At 42.8% G+C, this 17,597-nt stretch overlaps 1 protein-coding gene and 1 long non-coding RNA gene across 6 annotated transcripts in view; one reads left to right on the top strand and one right to left on the bottom strand.

Annotated features, from left to right (window-relative positions):
- nav2a (neuron navigator 2a) overlaps positions 1-17,597 on the top strand; it is a 369,482-nt gene that overhangs the window by 200,651 nt on the left and 151,234 nt on the right. For all 4 annotated transcript variants that reach the window (XM_067994109.1, XM_067994108.1, XM_067994107.1 and 1 more), the window contains one exon: positions 730-852. In XM_067994109.1, the coding sequence (XP_067850210.1) occupies positions 730-852 (123 nt within the window). The remainder of the gene's footprint in view (positions 1-729; positions 853-17,597) is intronic.
- LOC137328032 (uncharacterized) lies at positions 687-16,810 on the bottom strand. 2 transcript variants are annotated; one of them, XR_010964599.1, is made up of 4 exons: positions 16,735-16,810; positions 13,074-13,153; positions 2,503-2,631; positions 687-932 (listed from the first exon to the last, which is right to left on the bottom strand). It is a non-coding gene; the product is annotated as an uncharacterized lncRNA (long non-coding RNA). The 2 variants fall into 2 exon arrangements; XR_010964598.1 differs by lacking the exon at positions 16,735-16,810 and having other exon boundaries at positions 13,074-13,239.

Raw genomic sequence — 17,597 nt, 5'->3', positions numbered from 1 at the left:
GGATGCAGGACGTCAGAAGAAACTTCTGAAATAGCCAGAAAAGGAGCAGAGATAGTGAATGAATTGTGATAATTGAAAGAAGAACATTGGAAAGAGACTGGGTGCGAGAAACAGGGGGAGAGAGACAATACTGAGAAAGGGAAATGATGCACTGAGAAATTCGTCAATCATACTAAAGCAAATATGGTATATTAAGGAATGTGGATGAAATTAATAACAGATAAAGAAATGGCGGTGTCAGGGTCAATGATACCTACATTGTCATGATAACCTGTATGGAGAATGATTTTCTTTGCTTTGCTTCTCTTCCCAGTGTGTTATTTAGTTTGTTTCCAAGTAGCATATTGAAATGAAGATTTAATACATTTTGAAAGCTGCAAAGGATATGTAATTAAACACTTGAGATTTGAGATCTTGCTCTTGTCCCTTGTAACCTCTTGATTAACTGTGGTATGCTGGTGACATTGTCATAATGTCAGCACACCATCGCCTATAAACACCATAGCCCATAAATTTCCATTGGAAGTGTTACAGTAATATTTCAGATGAAAGCAATACCAGATGCACAAATACATGTGCCCCATATCGCACTGAAATAAATGGAATGTGGAGTCTTGCCAATTAACGATGTTCCCAGCAGGCAAAGATCCTATTCCAGGGGACTGAATTGGCTGTACTGACCTGTTAGTTTATCACAGCTGAAAACAGCATATTTCTTTTCTGTTCCAGATACTTGACGGATGGTGGATTGGGACTTTATACTCGTCGACTTAACCGTTTGCCGGATGGAATGGCTGCTGTGAGAGAGAACGTCCAGCGTAATACATCTGTGGGCCTGGGTGATGCAGACAGGTAGGAAGCTTGGTGTTCATGGAAGAGATGTTGTTGCTCACAGCTGCACAGGTCTGGTGTTCAAAGAAGAGACTGCACTGCTAGAATGAAATGTGAAAAATTCAGAATAGCACAGCAGGGCACAATTCCTGATTTTGTTGAAGCAAAAAAGTTTGTTGCTGCAGCTTTCTCTTGTCACTAGTTGTCTTTTTTTTAATTTGCTGTGGCTTGTTCTTTGCTGCGATTATGCAGTGAACGGATGGATTAATTTCAATTGGTTTTGTCCTGTACGTGGATCAAAGGCAGGTCAAAGGAATTGAGGTATAGATTAACTGTTATCGAATTGAACGGTGGAATAGACTCAAGGGGCTGAATGGCCTACTCCTGTTCATTTCTATGTTGCCCAAAGTGACCTAAGTGTGCGATCTGTCACACATGCATAGACCAGCCGTGACATTTTAGCTAATGTGCATGCGCGATGCATTGGTGTGATGATGTCAGCCAAGAGTCATGTCACGATAGCCAAAACATCCAGAGTTTGGGTCACAATGCCACTACTAAGAATGTGCTGTCACTGGAACAGTGTATTTATTCGGGTCAGAGAGACAGATGATATCAGGGAAAACCTAATTTAAAAATGAGTCTTCCTGCCTGCTAATCCTGAGACTTGAGGGTTGAGAGCCAGTGGCAAAAGAACAATATAAAGACAGTTATAAGTAAATTTCAAGGGATATAATTTACCAAGAGTTTTGTTTGGACATGCAGACAGAAAGGCATAGGGACTATAGTTACTTGAGGTCTCCTTTCCTTCATTGCAACATAGTACATAGCACGACTTTCTTATTAAAACATTTATCTAAAAGCATCGTCTTTTTGAGGGGAAACAAATCTTTCAAAGTCAGGAACGTTGAAACGGTTAAAGTCTATGAGCTTCTAGCTGACACACATCAGCTTACTTCTCTAACTATGTTGTAGCATGGGAAATGACCTTTTAACGTGTGCCATAGAAATTTCAATATTTGGCTTATATTCAAGTCTGGACCCTTCTGAGTTTGCAACTTTTCCCCCTCCCCCAACCAACTGCCAGTTTTGTATGGTGCGGTCAGTACTTTTAAAACCATTAGCATCATTTATCCTTTCAACAACGCATTAATATTCAACACCTTTACCCGGGAAGTCAGACTGATTCAGGTAAATGTTGGATCTCCTTTAGCTTTCCACTGCCAAAGTAAACAAGGTGTATGAGGCTCAACTGTTGCTTCAAATACTTACAAAGGACAAACTGTCACTAAATGGATCCATCATTTTCTTTGCAGTCAAAAACAGAAGCTGAGCTCTCAAAAAAAAAATACAAATTTGCAACTGAAAAGTTTGAATTTAGTCCATTGGGAATAAATTAAACTCAACTTTTTGGTGAGTTTCATTTGTTCTGAATTACGTAATACCCAACTGATAGCTGGGTTTTTGTGTTGCATTCACATTGCTGTTATCTCAAATGAGGTGCTAAAATGTAGGTATAAACCTGCTGGGGGGAGTTGCAATCTTGTGTGCACCAGGGGAAAAAAAACATTCACCAAATGGGATTTGTTCCTCTGCATTAGCTGCAGCTGGCACAGAAAGCAGTGTATTGGGCTGGGAGGGAGAAGGGGGGAGCTTGAAGCATCAACCTACCTCCATGGACCCTTGACACAACTTCATCTCCATGGTGCTGAGCTCAGTTTACCACTGGGTGATCCATCTGTGAGATTTCAGCAGGCGGTGCAAAGCCGGTTCTGCAGATTGTTGGCGGTCGATCATGTACTGAAGGCAGAGACCAACGGGCAAAGCTGAACATTTGACAGGTGCTGACCCATTTCAGAATTTGCAGTGGCAGAAAAAAATCTATGACCAGTGCCTGACTACCTGCCTCCAACACTGTGCTGCCCTCCCTCTTCACAGTTACAGTACCCACCCAAACCGGGTCTCCACTCATGCCATATTGGTTTTAAACAAATATATTGGTATAGGCTTTTCAAAAAAAAAGACATGATTTCAGTATTGTGAACAGAGGCATCGAGATCGAGGTATTACATGCTGCTAAAGCTTATAGGGAGGGGCATTTACAGAATCGGGTGGCCATAAAGGCAAAGGCTCCACAAACAGACATGGAGACTCCAAATACTGATGGAGGATTCTGCGCTAGATCCAAATTTGATTTCTGTGTAAATGACCTTGTACACAGGCAGCACAGGATCACTGTTGGAATACCTTTTCTGACTTGTGGACTGAATGGAGATGTATCCTGTATTATAATTGCAGTTCTCGAGAGGGGAGGGAGGGTTATTTCAAATTTACTTTTTGTTTTTTGGAGAAGGAATCTCTTCCTTGCAGTTCAAAGTTTATTGCTGTGATGGCGATTGAAGCAGTGCATGCTTGAAGGAAAAATGGTTTGCAGTATCAGTGACTCTCTGAAGAGGAATCAAATGCTGTTCTGCTGGAACATCCAAGCTGCACTTCGAAGGTAGTCTTTTTTTCCCTGAGGATATTAACTGTTCAGATGGTCAACTGAAAGGAATTTGAAACTACTCTACTGAGCTTAAACCTTTCTGTGCTGTTCATAGGCAAAAAGATATGTTTTGCAGTTCCATTTTATTACGTTGAGCAATGTTATTTTAATTCTGTTCAGTAATTAATATGGCTTAATCAGAGCACAATGAGGCAATGCGTATGTTTTAGCTAATAAAGTGGCTGTTGAAAGTTTAAAGCTTTATCCTTGAAATATGTCAACCAAGGTTGAAAAGAGCCTTACACTGAGGTATTCAGCTAATAATGGACTACGCATTATAGACAGAAAAACTTGCATTTATATAGCGCCTTTTAAGACCTCTGGATGTGCCCAAGCGCTTCACAGCCAGTTAAGTACTTCTGAAATGTAGTCACTGTTGTAATGCAGGAAATGTGACAGCCAATTTGTGCGCAGCAAGGTCCCACAAACAGCAATGAGATAAATGACCAGCTAATGGGCCAGAAATCGCATGGAGTGGCGAAGCAATGGTAACCACTGCTCCTGCGAATTTAATAAACAAATTTACTTAATGCAGGCTCTGTGGCGTCGAATTGCTTGAATTTGAACTTTAAAAAAAAATGTGCACTATCAACCCAGCCTGTGATCAGCGGGAGTTGTCCCGCGGCTGGAAAAGCTGGAGAGGAGAAGACACGCCCACAAAATCTGTCAGGAAGAGTAGTCAGGCCCACAGATTCAGGCTGCATTGCTCAAGCAGGCAAGCAGACTTCATTCATTTAAAGTTAGTATTCTGGATGTCATTGTAAATTTAAAAATTTTTTTTTAATAAAAAGCCAAAGAAATAGAGGCAGAAGGGAAAAGTTTAAAAAACATTTTTTAATTTAATTTTTTTTATGACCAAAAACTATTAGAATAAGGAGCAATATGAAACTCCACATTTTTAAAAGTTAATTTTTAGTTGTTTACCAATCATCAAGATGAACAGTGCTGTTAAAACTTAGTTTAGACCTGGTATTTTTCAGTGTACCTGTTTGGTGTCGTCATTATTTGGGCAGATAAGCAAGTTGGCGCTTTTTCAATGATTTCTCTGATTACAGTGTGCGATGGCCCTTTAATTCGAAGCTGTCTTACCGCCGGCAAACCAGTAGGAGCAAGTTCCGGATTTTCGCATTTCACTGCGCATGTGCAAACGCTGGAACTTGCTCCTTCAATTCGTCACCAACAACGGAATGCACTGCTGAGCTCTCCGTTATTTTGGGAGCGATTTGTGCCCCAATCTGTTTTAGTGATGTTGGTTATCCTCAGTTCTTCATGTTAAAGTGTAAGATAAATACATGTAAGTATTGTGAATAATAAATATTTATCCCCTGCAGCACCTGTTTTTGAAAAAAAATCCCTCCAATTTTCTTTTTCTGCCACCGCCACCCCCCCCTCCTCCCCAAAGACACAAACTCCTGCTGGGATATGGGTTGCTGGGGGCCCAGTGGTACCATGCCCATTTGGCCGATATAAGCTGAGACAGTGAGTACTGGCAGCCTCTTCAATGGTTCTGTAATTAAAGGACACACAGATCAGATTTCATTCTTGGGCCTGTCCTGGGGTATGGGAGCCACAGTGGTTATGTTACTGGACTAGTAATCCAGAGGCCTGGACTAATAATCCGGAGTCATGAGTTCAAATCCTGCCACGGCAGCTGGGGAATTTAAATTCAATTAATTAAATAAAATCTGGAATTAAAAAAAACTAGTATCAGTAATGGTGGTCGTGAAACTACCAGATTGTTGGAAGAGCCCATCTGGTTCACTAATGCCCTTCAGGGAAGGAAACCTGCTGTCCTTACCCGGTCTGGCCTACATATGACTCCAGACCCACAGCAATGTGGTTGATTCTTAACTGCCCTCTGAAATGGCCTAGCAAGCCACTCAGTTGTACAATCTCGCTAAAAAAAATCATAATAAGAATAAAACCGGACAGACCACCCGGCATCAGACCACTAGGCACCGGACATGGCAAACCAAGCCCAGTCGACCCTGCAAAGTTCTCCTCACTAACATTTGGGGACTTGTGCCAAAATTGGGAGAACTGTCCCACAGACTAGTCAAGCAACAGCCTGACATAGCCATACTCACAGAATCATACCTTTCAGCCAACGTCCCAGACTCTTCCATCACTATGCCTGGGTATGTCCTGTCCCACCGGCAGGACAGACTGACCAGAGGTGGCAGTACAGTGATATACAGTCAGAAGGGAGTGGCCCTGGGAGTTCTCAACATTGACTCCGGACCCCTTGAAATCTCATGGCATCAGGTCAAACATGGGCAAGGAAACCTCCTGCTGATGACCCCCTACCACCCTCCCTCAGCTGATGAATCAGTTCTCCTCCATGTTGAACACCACTTGGAGGAAGCACTGAGGGTAGTAAGGGCACAGAATGTACTCTGGGTGGGGGACTTCAATGTCCATCACCAAGAGTGGCTCGGTAGCACCACTACTGACCGAGCTGCTAGACTGGGCCTGCGGCAGGTGGTGAGGGAAATACTTACTTGACCTCGTCCTCACCATTCTACCTGTCACAAATGCATCTGTCCATGTCAGTATTGGCAGGAGTGACCACCGGACAGTCCTCGTGGAGTCCCGTCTTCGCACTGAGGACACCATCCAACGTGTTGTGTGGCACTATCACCGTGCTAAATGGGATAGATTCAAAACAGATCCAGCAGCTCAAAACTGGGCATCCATGAGGCGCTGTGGGCCATCAGCAGCAGCAGAATTGTATTCCAGCACAATCTGTAACCTCATGGCCCGGCATATTCCTCACTCTACCATTCCCAATAAGCCAGGGGATCAACCCTGGTTCAATGAGGAGTGTAGAAGAGCATGCCAGGAGCAGCACCAGGCGTACCTAAAAATGAGATGCCAACCTGATGAAGCTACAACTCAGGACTACATGCATGCTAAACAGTGGGAGCAACATGCTATAGACTGAGCTAAGCGATTCCACGACCAACGGATCAGATCAAAGCTCTGCAGTCCTGCCACATCCATTCGTGAATGGTGGTGGATAATTAAACAACTAACGGGAGGAGGAGGCTCTGCAAACATCCCCATCCTCAATGATGGTGGAGTCCAGCACGTGAGTGCAAAAGACAAGGCTGAAGCGTTTGCAACCATCTTCAGCCAGAAATGCCGAGTGGATGATCCATCATGGCCTCCTCCCGATATCCCCACCATCACAGAAGCCAGTCTTCAGCCAACTCGATTCACTCTACGTGATATCAAGAAACGGCTGGATACAGCAAAGGCTATGGGCCCCGACAACATCCCGGCTGTAGTGCTGAAGACTTGTGCTCCAGAACTAGCCGCGCCTCTAGCCAAACTGTTCCAGTACAGCTACAACACTGGCATCTAGCCGACAATGTGGAAAATTGCCCAGGTATGTCCTGTCCACAAAAAGCAGGACAAATCCAATCCGGCCAATTACCGCCCCATCAGTCTACTCTCAATCATCAGCAAAGTGATGGAAGGTGTTGTCGACAGTGCTTGCAAGCGGCACTGACTCACCAATAACCTGCTCACCGATGCTCAGTTTGGGTTCCGCCAGGACCACTCGGCTCCAGACCTCATTACAGCCTTGGTCCAAACATGAGGTGAGGTGAGAGTTACTGCCCCTGGCATCAAGGCAGCATTTGACCGAGTGTGGCACCAAGGAGCCCTCGTAAAATTGAAATCAATGATAATCAGGGGGAAAACTCTCCAGTGGCTGGAGTCATACCGAGCACAAAGGAAGATGGTAGTGGTTGTTGGAGGCCAATCATCTCAGCCCCAGGACATTGCTGCAGCATTTCCTCAGGGCAGTGTCCGAGGCCCAACCATCTTCAGCTGCTTCATCAATGACCTTCCCTCCATCATAAGGTCAGAAATGGGGATGTTCGCTGATGATTGCACAGTGTTCAGTTCCATTTGCAACCCCTCAGATAATGAAGCAGTCCGTGCCCGCATGCAGCAAGACCCGGACAACATCCAGGCTTGGACTGATAAGTGGCAAGTAACATTCGCGCCAGATAAGTGCCAGGCAATGACTATCTCCAACAAGAGAGAGTCTAACCACCTCCCCTTGACATTCAACGGCATTACCATCACTGAAACCCCCACCATCAACATCCTGGGGGTCACCATTGACCAGAAACTCAACTGGACCAGCCATATCCTGAATTAACTGATGTCAGCCGGTGTGCCAATGGGGGAGCTACAATTCTCCTCAATACTCTTGACTCGGGAGGGGGAGATCAGCCAAGGTTCCCTCTACTGATTGCAATCCAGTGACTGATTTTAAAATTCTCATCCTTATTTTCAAATCCCTCCATGGCCTCACCCCTCCCTATCTCTGTAACCTCCTCCAGCCCTACAACCCTCTGAGATCTCTGCACTCCTCCAATTCTTGCTTCTTGCTTATCCCCAATTTTAATCGCTCCACCATTGGCAGCCGTGCCTTCAGCTGCCTCGGCCCTAATCTTTGGAATTCCCTCCCTACACCTCTCCGCTTCTCTACCTCTTTCTCCCCACTTTATGACGCTTCATAAAACCTACCACTTTGACCAAGCTTTTGGTCACCTGTCCTAATATCTTCTTATGTGGCTCGGTGTCGAATTTTGTTTGATAATCGCTCCTGTGAAGTGCCTTGGGACATTTTGCTTTGTTAATAGCGCTATATAAATGCAAGTTGTTGTTGCTACTAAAAAGTGCACGGGTGGATGTCAGAAAGAAGAGGACTGGGTTGAACTGTGGGACTTCCCATCATCCTATCACGTTTCATCGTTTGAGGGCTGGAATAGATGAAAATTTTTTTTTTTGAACCTATCCCCCTGAGGCATTGTTGGTGAATGTACTGTATTGAGCAACTGTCCCATCCCAGCTTTGATCTCCAGACTGTGCTGAGTTAGCTGATCTTAACTCAGGCCTCAGCATTCATGTTTTAGGTGAAGGGGAAAATCTTCCAGGGTTCCCACTGTTAATCACTTTTTTTTAACCTGTGCTGGTAAGTGCATGTTTGAGTACATCTGATGAAGGCAGGATTGGGCTTGACTGTGATTCTCATAGCCATAAAGCTTTCTAACACTTATCATTTTGGCTTACATATGAAGAATGGCTTCTTGTGTGCAGTATCAAGTGCTGCAGGTGCTGGATTAAGACTCCAGCCAAAGTCAGGAGAGTAATGGAGTGGGTGGGAAGAACACTTAAACCCTGAAACTCATCCGTGGCTAAGCTCTTAAGTTTTTGGAACAAAACATTGGATCTAGCAGTGTAGGAAATTTAATTTTACAATTAAACTTGTTTGAACAAATGTTTTATTAATGCACATATTTCAAAACTGAAATAGTCATTAATTCATCTAGGTGTGAAGTTTAGCCATTTAGATAGCTCAGGACATCATTGACATTTTGAAATGAAAGGATTATGAAGAAACCAGAATCCATGCAAATTGTAAATTAATAAGATCAGAGTGAAAAGCAATAACTTCAAATAGAATCTTTGAAGAGGAACTTTACACAAAGTTTCTCAGTATTTGAAAATGACTATTCATTTAGTTTTTGATGTACCGTGTTCTTGCTTAATCCCATCGTTCCAATATAAACTACAGATTATTTCTGAAGGATATCACTGAGAATTAGACGTGTTGGTCTCGGATAAACTTAAGCTGCTTTTAAATTGTGCTAAGCTACACGCTCATAGCAGCGGCCGCTAATGCGTGGGTCTCCTGTGTCTGGCTTCAGCTCGAAAACAAGCGTGCTTACATTAGCTCAGGGCGGTGGCTTTACAGCTTGCACTCGGTAACCGTATTCAAGTAGCCGTTCTTGAACTGTGAAAATTGATGGTGTCTGCAGAACTTTCAGTTGTGTATGTGTGTGGGGAGAGGGGTCTTCAATCTTGTTCTCATCTAATCTCCACACACATGCACTTCCCTGGTGATCATGTAGGCACTGACCAATTTTCCCTTCTCTCGCCCGGGATACTGAGGCCAGTTATAACACCCCTACTACTGACCTGACACATCTCAACTCAGCAGCAGAAGACACTAATAACATACCAATAATAGTAGAAAATCAAGGGGCAAAGGGGAGGGAGGAACTAAAAACAATCACTATCACGAGAGAAAAAGTACTAGGTAAACTAATGGGTCTAAAGGCTGACAAATCCCCTGGACCTGATGGCTTGCATCCGAGGGTCTTAAAGGAAGTGGCTACAGAGATAGTGGATGCATTGGTTGTAATCTTCCAGAATTCACTCGATTCTGGAAAGGTCCCAGCGGATTGGAAAGCCACAAACGTAACACCCCTATTCAAGAAGGGAGTACAGAAAGCAGGTAACGATAGACCAGTTGGCCTAACATCTGTCATTGGGAAAATGCTAGAACCCATTATTAAGGAAGTAGTAGCAGGACATTTGGAGACTCATAATACAATCAAGGAGAGTCAACATGGTTTTATGAAGGGGAAATCGCGTCTTTCAAATTTATGAGAGTTCTTTGAGGAAGTAACGGGCAGGGTGGACAAAGGGAAACCAATGGATGCAGTATATTTGGATTTCCAAAAGGCATTCGATAAGGTGCCACATAAGATAAGAGCTCATGGTGTTGGGGGTAATATACTGGCATGGATAGAGGATTTGCTAACTGACAGAAAATAAAGAGTCGGGATAAAAGGGTCATTTTCAAAATGGCAATCTGTAACTCGTGGGGTGCCGCAGGGATCAGTGCTGGGGCCTCAACTATTTACAATATATATTAATGACTTGGATGAAGGAACAGAGAGTCTTGTGGCCAAATTTGCTGCTGATACAAAGATAGGTGGAAAAGCAAGTTGCGATGAAGACACAAAGTGTCTGCAAAGGGATATTGACAGGTTAAGCGAATGGGCAAAAATTTGGCAAGTGGAATATAATGTGGGAAAATGTGAAGTTATCCACTTTGGGAGGAAAAATAAAAAAGCAAAATATTATTTGAATGGAGAAATACTACAAAATGCTGCGGTACAGAGGGATCTGGGTGTCCTCGTACATGAAACACAAAAAGTCAACATACAGGTGCAGCAGGTAATCTGGAAGGCAAACGGAATATTGGCCTTTATTTCTAGGGGGATGGAGCATAAAAGCAGGGAAGTCATGCTACAACTGTACAGGGTGCTGGTGAGATCACACCTGGAGTACTGCATACAGTTCTGATGCCCTTATTTAAGGAAGGACATACTTGCATTGGAGGCAGTTCAGAGAAGGTTCACTCGGTTGATTCCGGGTATGGAAGGGTTGTCTTATAAGGAAAGATTGAACAGGTCGGCCTATACTCATTGGAGTTTAGAAGAATGAGAGGCGATCTTATTGAAACATACAAGATTCTGAGGGGACTCGATAGGGTAGATGCTGAGAGGATGTTACCCCTCATGGGGGAATCTAAAACTGGGGGGCATAGTCTCAGAATAAGGGGTCGCCTGTTTAAGATGGAAATGAGGAGGAATTTCTTCTCCCAGAGGGTCATGAATCTTTGGAATTCTTTACCCCAAAAAGCTGTGGAGGCTGAGTCATTGAATGCATTCAAGGCTGAGTTAGACAAATTTTTGATCAACAAGGGAGTCAAAGGATATGGGGAAAAGGTGGGAAAGTGGAGTTGAGGTAAAAATCAGATCAGCCATTTTCTCATTAAATGGCGGAGCAGGCTCGAGGGGCCGAATGACCTACTCCTGCTCCTATCTCTTATGGTCTTACAGCACAAACCTGAACCTGGGGCCATCTGTTTTTTGTGGCTCAGCTACTCACTGGACAAAGTTATCATCAGGAGAAGGGTGCATCAGATCTTAACATTGAACCATTGCTATTGGAGTGTCTTTCAAAATACCACGTATAATCAGAGATTTTGAATGGATTCTTCAATTCATCCCTTACAGTCTTCTTTGAAAATGCATCTTATATTCTCATCAGATTTTTCATAAACAATAACACCATTCATTCAAAAATATTTCTCAGCTTGTAATATTTTAGACCTTTTGTGTGGAGTAACTGAATTTTAGGATGAATTTACACTGCAGATTTAGCATCAATACAAAGTAGTTTCAGTTTTGCACTGACTCTGAATGTGTCTCGTATCAATACAATCCCAACCTGACTCCAGGTCAAAGTGGGGTAAGACCCCTCTTCCACATTGGGTCCTTACTCTGGATTTATGTTGCATTTACACTATAGCTGTAGCATTGGTGTGAAGTGCATCGATGCTACCGTTGTAATGTGAATGCACCGTTACAAAAATGCAGAACCCAAACTGTTGTCCAAATGGAATTATTGATCCTACTGGTAACACTGATGTCTGTAACTATTCTGGTAGAATTTGCTGTCGGTAGAGGCCTGAGGAGCATTTTAAGCTGCTTGATTATATTGTAGCACACTGAGAGGTGGCTTGTAGAATAAAGCACCAGCAGAATAAAATGCATACCTGCTCAAAAATTACATTAAAAAGGGATTTGTCACGCTGGAACTTTTATACTGCCACATACATATATGTCTTCTGGTTTATAGTTGTACTTTGGACCTGCTGTTCAGTAAACCTGGAACGAAAGTGGTGAGTTTTTAAACTGGTTTTGGTTAATTAGATGAGTTTATGTAGATATCATGTTTATATTTATACATGCTGAAATGATGTCACTTTTAAACAGAGGGAAAATCACTTCAGTGCTAATTCCTGTGACAAATCGTATATTGTATATTTTTTAAAAACAAACATTTCAGTTTTATTTTAATCCCTTCTGCCTTGGAGGCAGAAAATACTGTTTGACCACATGAGCCTGATCCTGTTCTTGCTTGACATGTGCATATTTGTGCTTCTAACAAAGGTCACCGAACAGCTAAACCATTTAGCGTCCCTTTACCTCACCCTGAGTGAGATCAGTTAATCCATCAGATCTGCGAGGGAACCTGGGACCTTCCCCATCTGTATAGTTCAGTTACCACACCCGGCACTGCTTTTATAAATGGAACCATCGGAGGAACTTCTGCTATTTGCTTCAAACCACTTCCAAAGTGCTGTAATGTCCCTGGTGACATCTTGAACTTTCAAACAACAGCTCCAAACTTGTTTCAGTGATGTAAGCATTTGTGGTAGGGCAGAAAAGCTTTAGGGAAATCCGTTTGTATAAATTTCCACTCAAAACGGACTTAATTTGGAAATGGGATGCAGAAATAAGGACCAAGTTGGACAGGGAAACCAGTGGAGTATTGCAGCACAGGATTTTGCAGCCCCGAGTTTCACAAGGCTCTGTGCTGTGGGCCAGGACAAATTGTACAGCCAGAACTGGTCTGAACTTTCTGCACCATCTTCACAAAATGATTGCTTTCTATTAAAATAAATTGCAGGACGTGTTTCTTGTTTGCAGCTTATTTTTTCCTTTTCATATAACAAAGTATTTTTGAATTATGAAATGAAGAAATTAACAGGGGTGAGTGAGCTGAGAAGCCTTGTTGCTTATTAGTCATTCTTATTTGAGCTAAATTCTGTAATGACTCAAGGGAACAGAGATCCAAATATTTAGGTAATATGTTTTCAAAAGTGAATGAAGTCAGTTTGAAGATGCACATAATATGAACAAATATTAATCACTGATTTTAATATACATTTATTCCAACATTTAGCTCCTTCACAACAGCTTTCTGTTATTGGACTTCCTCCTTCAGTCAAGGGAGTCTTACAATTTGTACTCACCATCAGTGCTGCTCTGTGACTGTCTTGACCATTGGTGTGCTTCTGGAAGGCAGACTTGCAGTTTCTCTTCTCTCTTTTTCCTTTTCCAAAATGGACAATCCGGTTAGGATTCAAATTGAAGAAGTCCCTGGGTTCATCCTTACCTTCCAGACTGTCACAGTATTTTTCACTGTGGTGTTCAAACCAGAGTTACCATGACAGAATTTGTACACTATAGTTTATTCAGAACTTCACTTTCAGGTAATTTTTGCTGGTGCCTCATCCTCGGGTTCTCAAGGTCCCTCGGGGCCTTTACACCCTTTGCTGCCATCAGGGAAACTGGTTCAGTGCTGTTCCTTGTAGTTGGCAGTAGGAGTCACTCGGTGCTGCCAAGTGCAACTCTCCGTTCCAATTTTCAGGGACATGGAACAATCTCTGCTCAGTCCAAGTTAGATCAGGAGCTCAGTTTAATGGGTATCGGACCAAGAATTGTCCTGCTACGTTACACTGAGTGTCAGTGCTCGAAGATGCAGGTCTACTTCACCACCCAAGTTGCTTACTGCTTTAGGGGAAAACTTGGCTTTTAAAATTCTTAACAACATTTTTTGGACGAAAGATTTCTCTTCAAGGAATTGAGTTGAATTTGTTTGAAATCAGATGATCAATTTGAAGTAGTCTCCAGATATAAATGGACACAATCAGTATGTTGACTTTAGAAAGTAGCTTTTGCAGTAAATTATCTTTAGAAGATCCCCTGAGGAGTTGTTTGTGATTATCATATTCTGCTTTTCTGACAGAATTCATTAATCGCCACCAGATTCTGTGGTATTTTTTCACACATTTAACTCTATTAGCATAATATTCAGACCTTACAAGTTGCAGTTACCCTCCAGCATCTCTACAGTGTGAGTGAGACAGAATTAATTTAATGGTTGAGGGGCAGGCTAATGGAAACATTGGAAAATCACAGCTGAGCTCACTTATTAACCCAACGACAGGAGCCTTCCATATGAATAACTTTTTTGTATTTGAACATGCTGGTTCTTGGTTGAACTTCACAAGTAAGATAGATATGCAAGCTGATTTAATGACTGTTACTATTTTCATTTATTTACTGGCTATTTGTTGAGTTTTTAAAAAAATCTCATTAGTTGTTAGCAGGAGAACTAAAACTGTTGTTTATTTTAAAATACAAAATACATCGTGCAAAATGTAGTTGTTAAAAGTGAACATTTTTGAAAGTACAGAAAGTGGTTCTGAAAAATGGCCTGGATATCCCAAATCTGCCTGCACTGGGCTAGTCCCGTTTGTAAATGTCAGGAAAAAATGTTAATAGTTACAGATATGGGAATAGCCCGGTCAAAGACCATTTCAGAAAAACTCATCATAGCTGCACAATCAGGATGACAACAATTGTGTCATTAATGAGTAGCTGATTGAGAAAAAATGTAACTAAATGTTGAATTCTACGCTAAAACGTTTGGGAGAAATGCCAAAATGCACATGTCTGGGTCCTTAGCCCCCTACTTATTTTGATTATTTTTCTGGTTTTCTTCTTACTGCTTTACTCTGTGTGTTATGTAACCATCCTTTACTCACTGCATTTTGCTGCAGAAATAATCCTGCTTTTATCGTAAGACTTTGCTGTAGTTTTGGTCATGAGTTCTGTTTGCTGTAGTGTGTCGAGAATCTGTTTAAGTAGACTCTCTTTGCTGTAAGTCCCACCCCGCTTCCAGTTCATTGGCTGACACAACAACTTGCATTTATATAGCGCCTTTGACATCGTAAAACATCTCAAGGTGCTTCACAGGAACGATTACCAAACCAAATTTGACAATAAGCCACATAAGGAGATATGAGGACAGGTGATCAAATGCTTGGTCAAAGAGCTAGGTTTTAAGGAACGTCTTAAAGGAGGAGAGAGAGGTCGAGAGGCAGAGAGGATAAGGGAGGGAATTCCAGAGCTTAGGACCTAGGCAGCTGAAGGCACAGCCGCCATTGGTGGAGCGAAGAAAATCGGATATGCGCAAAAGGCCAGTATTAGAGTAGCGCAGAGATCTCAGAGGTTGTAGGGCTGGAGGAGATTACAGAGATGGTGAGGGACAAGGCCATGGAGGGATCTGAAAACAAGGATCAGAATTTTAAAATCGAGGCGTTGCCAGACTGGGAGCCAATGTGGTCAGCGAGCACAGCGGTGATGGGTGAATGGAACATGGTGCGAGTTAGAATACGGACAGCAGAGTTTTGGATGGGCTCAGGTTTATGGGGGGTGCGAGGTGGGAGGCAAGTCAGGAGAGCATTGGAATAGTCGAGTCCAGAGATAACAAAGACATGGATGAGGGTTTCAGCAGCAGATGAGCTGAGGCAGGGGCGGAGAAGGGCGATGTTACACCGTGATGCCAATACTCACTCCGGTAAAACAGTCAGTGATTTAAACACAAAAACAGTGTGCAATGTCAGAAAGAAATGTGAGCAATTGGGAGTCACTACTATTTCTAAAATTAAAAAAGAAATCAGCATGGTGATTCAATTGTTGGGTGGAGAAATTAATTTTTAAGTTCATATGAGGGCTTCCTGGAAAGATTTGTCAGTTCTCAGCCAGAACAGTTGGAGTGCCATGTAGAAGCAAGGTGGCTCCCCAGAGCAGTCGATTCCCGCCTCCTGTCACCTGATCACAACTGAAGCTGCGGCCAAGAGTCCACCCAGCCCTCCAACTGGGAGAGGAGCTGAGAAATATGCGAATGCGACAGGGTCTCAGTTTTAAATTTCTAATGGCAAATAATACTACACCAGTGGCCACCATCCAGTATAGTACTAAGCTGTAAAGATCAAAAGATCATAGGTCTGTATTGAGTTAGCTCATCTCAGCCATTCAAGTCCAACAGTTAGCCTTCGCGCCCCTGGGCTAGCGAGTAAATCATCTGCTGACAAGTGTGCCCTTGAGGACAGGATTGGGCTAGGACAAGATAATCTGTACATTTGAATAGCCTGTCAACACTTGCTGCCTCGGCTCTCACACAAATGGCCACTTCACTAAGGAATGAGTGGGCTGCTCGAGCCTCTTCTGTCATTCAATTCGATCATGATTGATCTGTATCTTAACTCCATTTACCCGCCTTGTTCCATATCCTTTAACACCCTTCGTTAATAAAAATATATCGCTGTCAGTATTGAGATTTTCAATTGACCCCCAGCCTCAACAGCTTTTTGAGCGGGAGTGTTCCAGATTTCCATTACCTTTTGTGTGAAGAAGTGCTTTCTGACATCACCCCTGAACAGCCTAGCTCTAATTTTAAGATTATGCCCCTTTGTTCTGGACTCCCCCACCAGAGGAAATAATTCCTCTCTATCCACCCTATCAACTGCTTTAATCATCTTAAACACCTCAATTAGATCATCCCTTAATCTTCTATACTCAAGGGAACACAAGCCTAGACTATGCAACCTGTCCTCGTAATTTAACCCTTTTAGCCCCGGTATCATTCTGGTGAATCTGCGCTGCACCCACTCCAAGGCCAAATATATCTTTCCACAGGTGTGGTGTCCAGAACTGAACACAGTACTCCAGGTGCGGTCTAACCAGAGCTTTATACAATTGTAGCACAACTTCCACCCCTTTATATTCCAGCCCCCTTGAGATAAAGGCTAACATTCCATTAGCTTTCTTAATTATTGTATGTACCTGTCTACTGGCTTTCAGTGGTTTCTGTACATGGACCCATAAATCACTCTGCTCCGTCTCCACAGTTCCGAGCTTCCCACCATTTAAAGAATACTCTTGTTCTTTCTATCACACTGTAGTTACACCCCCCTGCCAGTCGTGCTGCTGTAACACCTCAGTTTTTTGTTTCCCAGATGCAGACTCGACTGCAGAGAAACCCCTTTGCTCCAACTTACTCCACTTCTCTGCTTCTAAAATTGCCATTTAACTATAAACAACAATACAAAATCAAAGTATTATATTAAAATAACAGAATGTGTGACTTTGAAAAACGGTGACTGAAAGATATCTACTACAGTTATCTATTGTCCTCTAACCCTGCTTCACCTGAAGTTAAGGTTGCCAACCTTCCAGGATTATCCTGGAGACTCCAGGAATTAAAGATTAATCTCTTGGACACTGCTGCGAGCAATGCCTTTTGGAAGTCCATGTGCACCACATCAACTGCATTGCCCTCATCAACCCTCTCTGTTACCTCATCAAAAAACTCAATCAAGTTAGTTAAACATGATTTGCCTTTAACAAATCCATGCTGGCTTTCCTTAATCAATCCACATTTGTCCAAGTGACTGTTAATTTTGTCCCGGATGATCATTTCTAAAAGCTTCCCCCACCACCGAGGTTAAACTGGCTGGCCTGTAGTTGCTGGGTTTATCTTTACACCCTTTTTTGAACAAGGGTGTAACATTTGCAAATCTCCAGTCCTCTGGCACCACCGCTGTGATTTTCAAAAGGGAATTGGATAAGTACTTAAAGGTAAAAAAATTTGCAGGGCTACGGGGAAAGGGCAGGGGAGTGGGGCTCGCTGGATTGCTCTTGCAGAG

Source organism: Heptranchias perlo, chromosome 12, assembly GCF_035084215.1.
Source record: "Heptranchias perlo isolate sHepPer1 chromosome 12, sHepPer1.hap1, whole genome shotgun sequence".
NCBI lineage: Eukaryota > Metazoa > Chordata > Chondrichthyes > Hexanchiformes > Hexanchidae > Heptranchias > Heptranchias perlo.
Note: the sequence above shows the minus strand (reverse complement) of the source record. Positions and strands in the feature narration are given on the sequence as shown.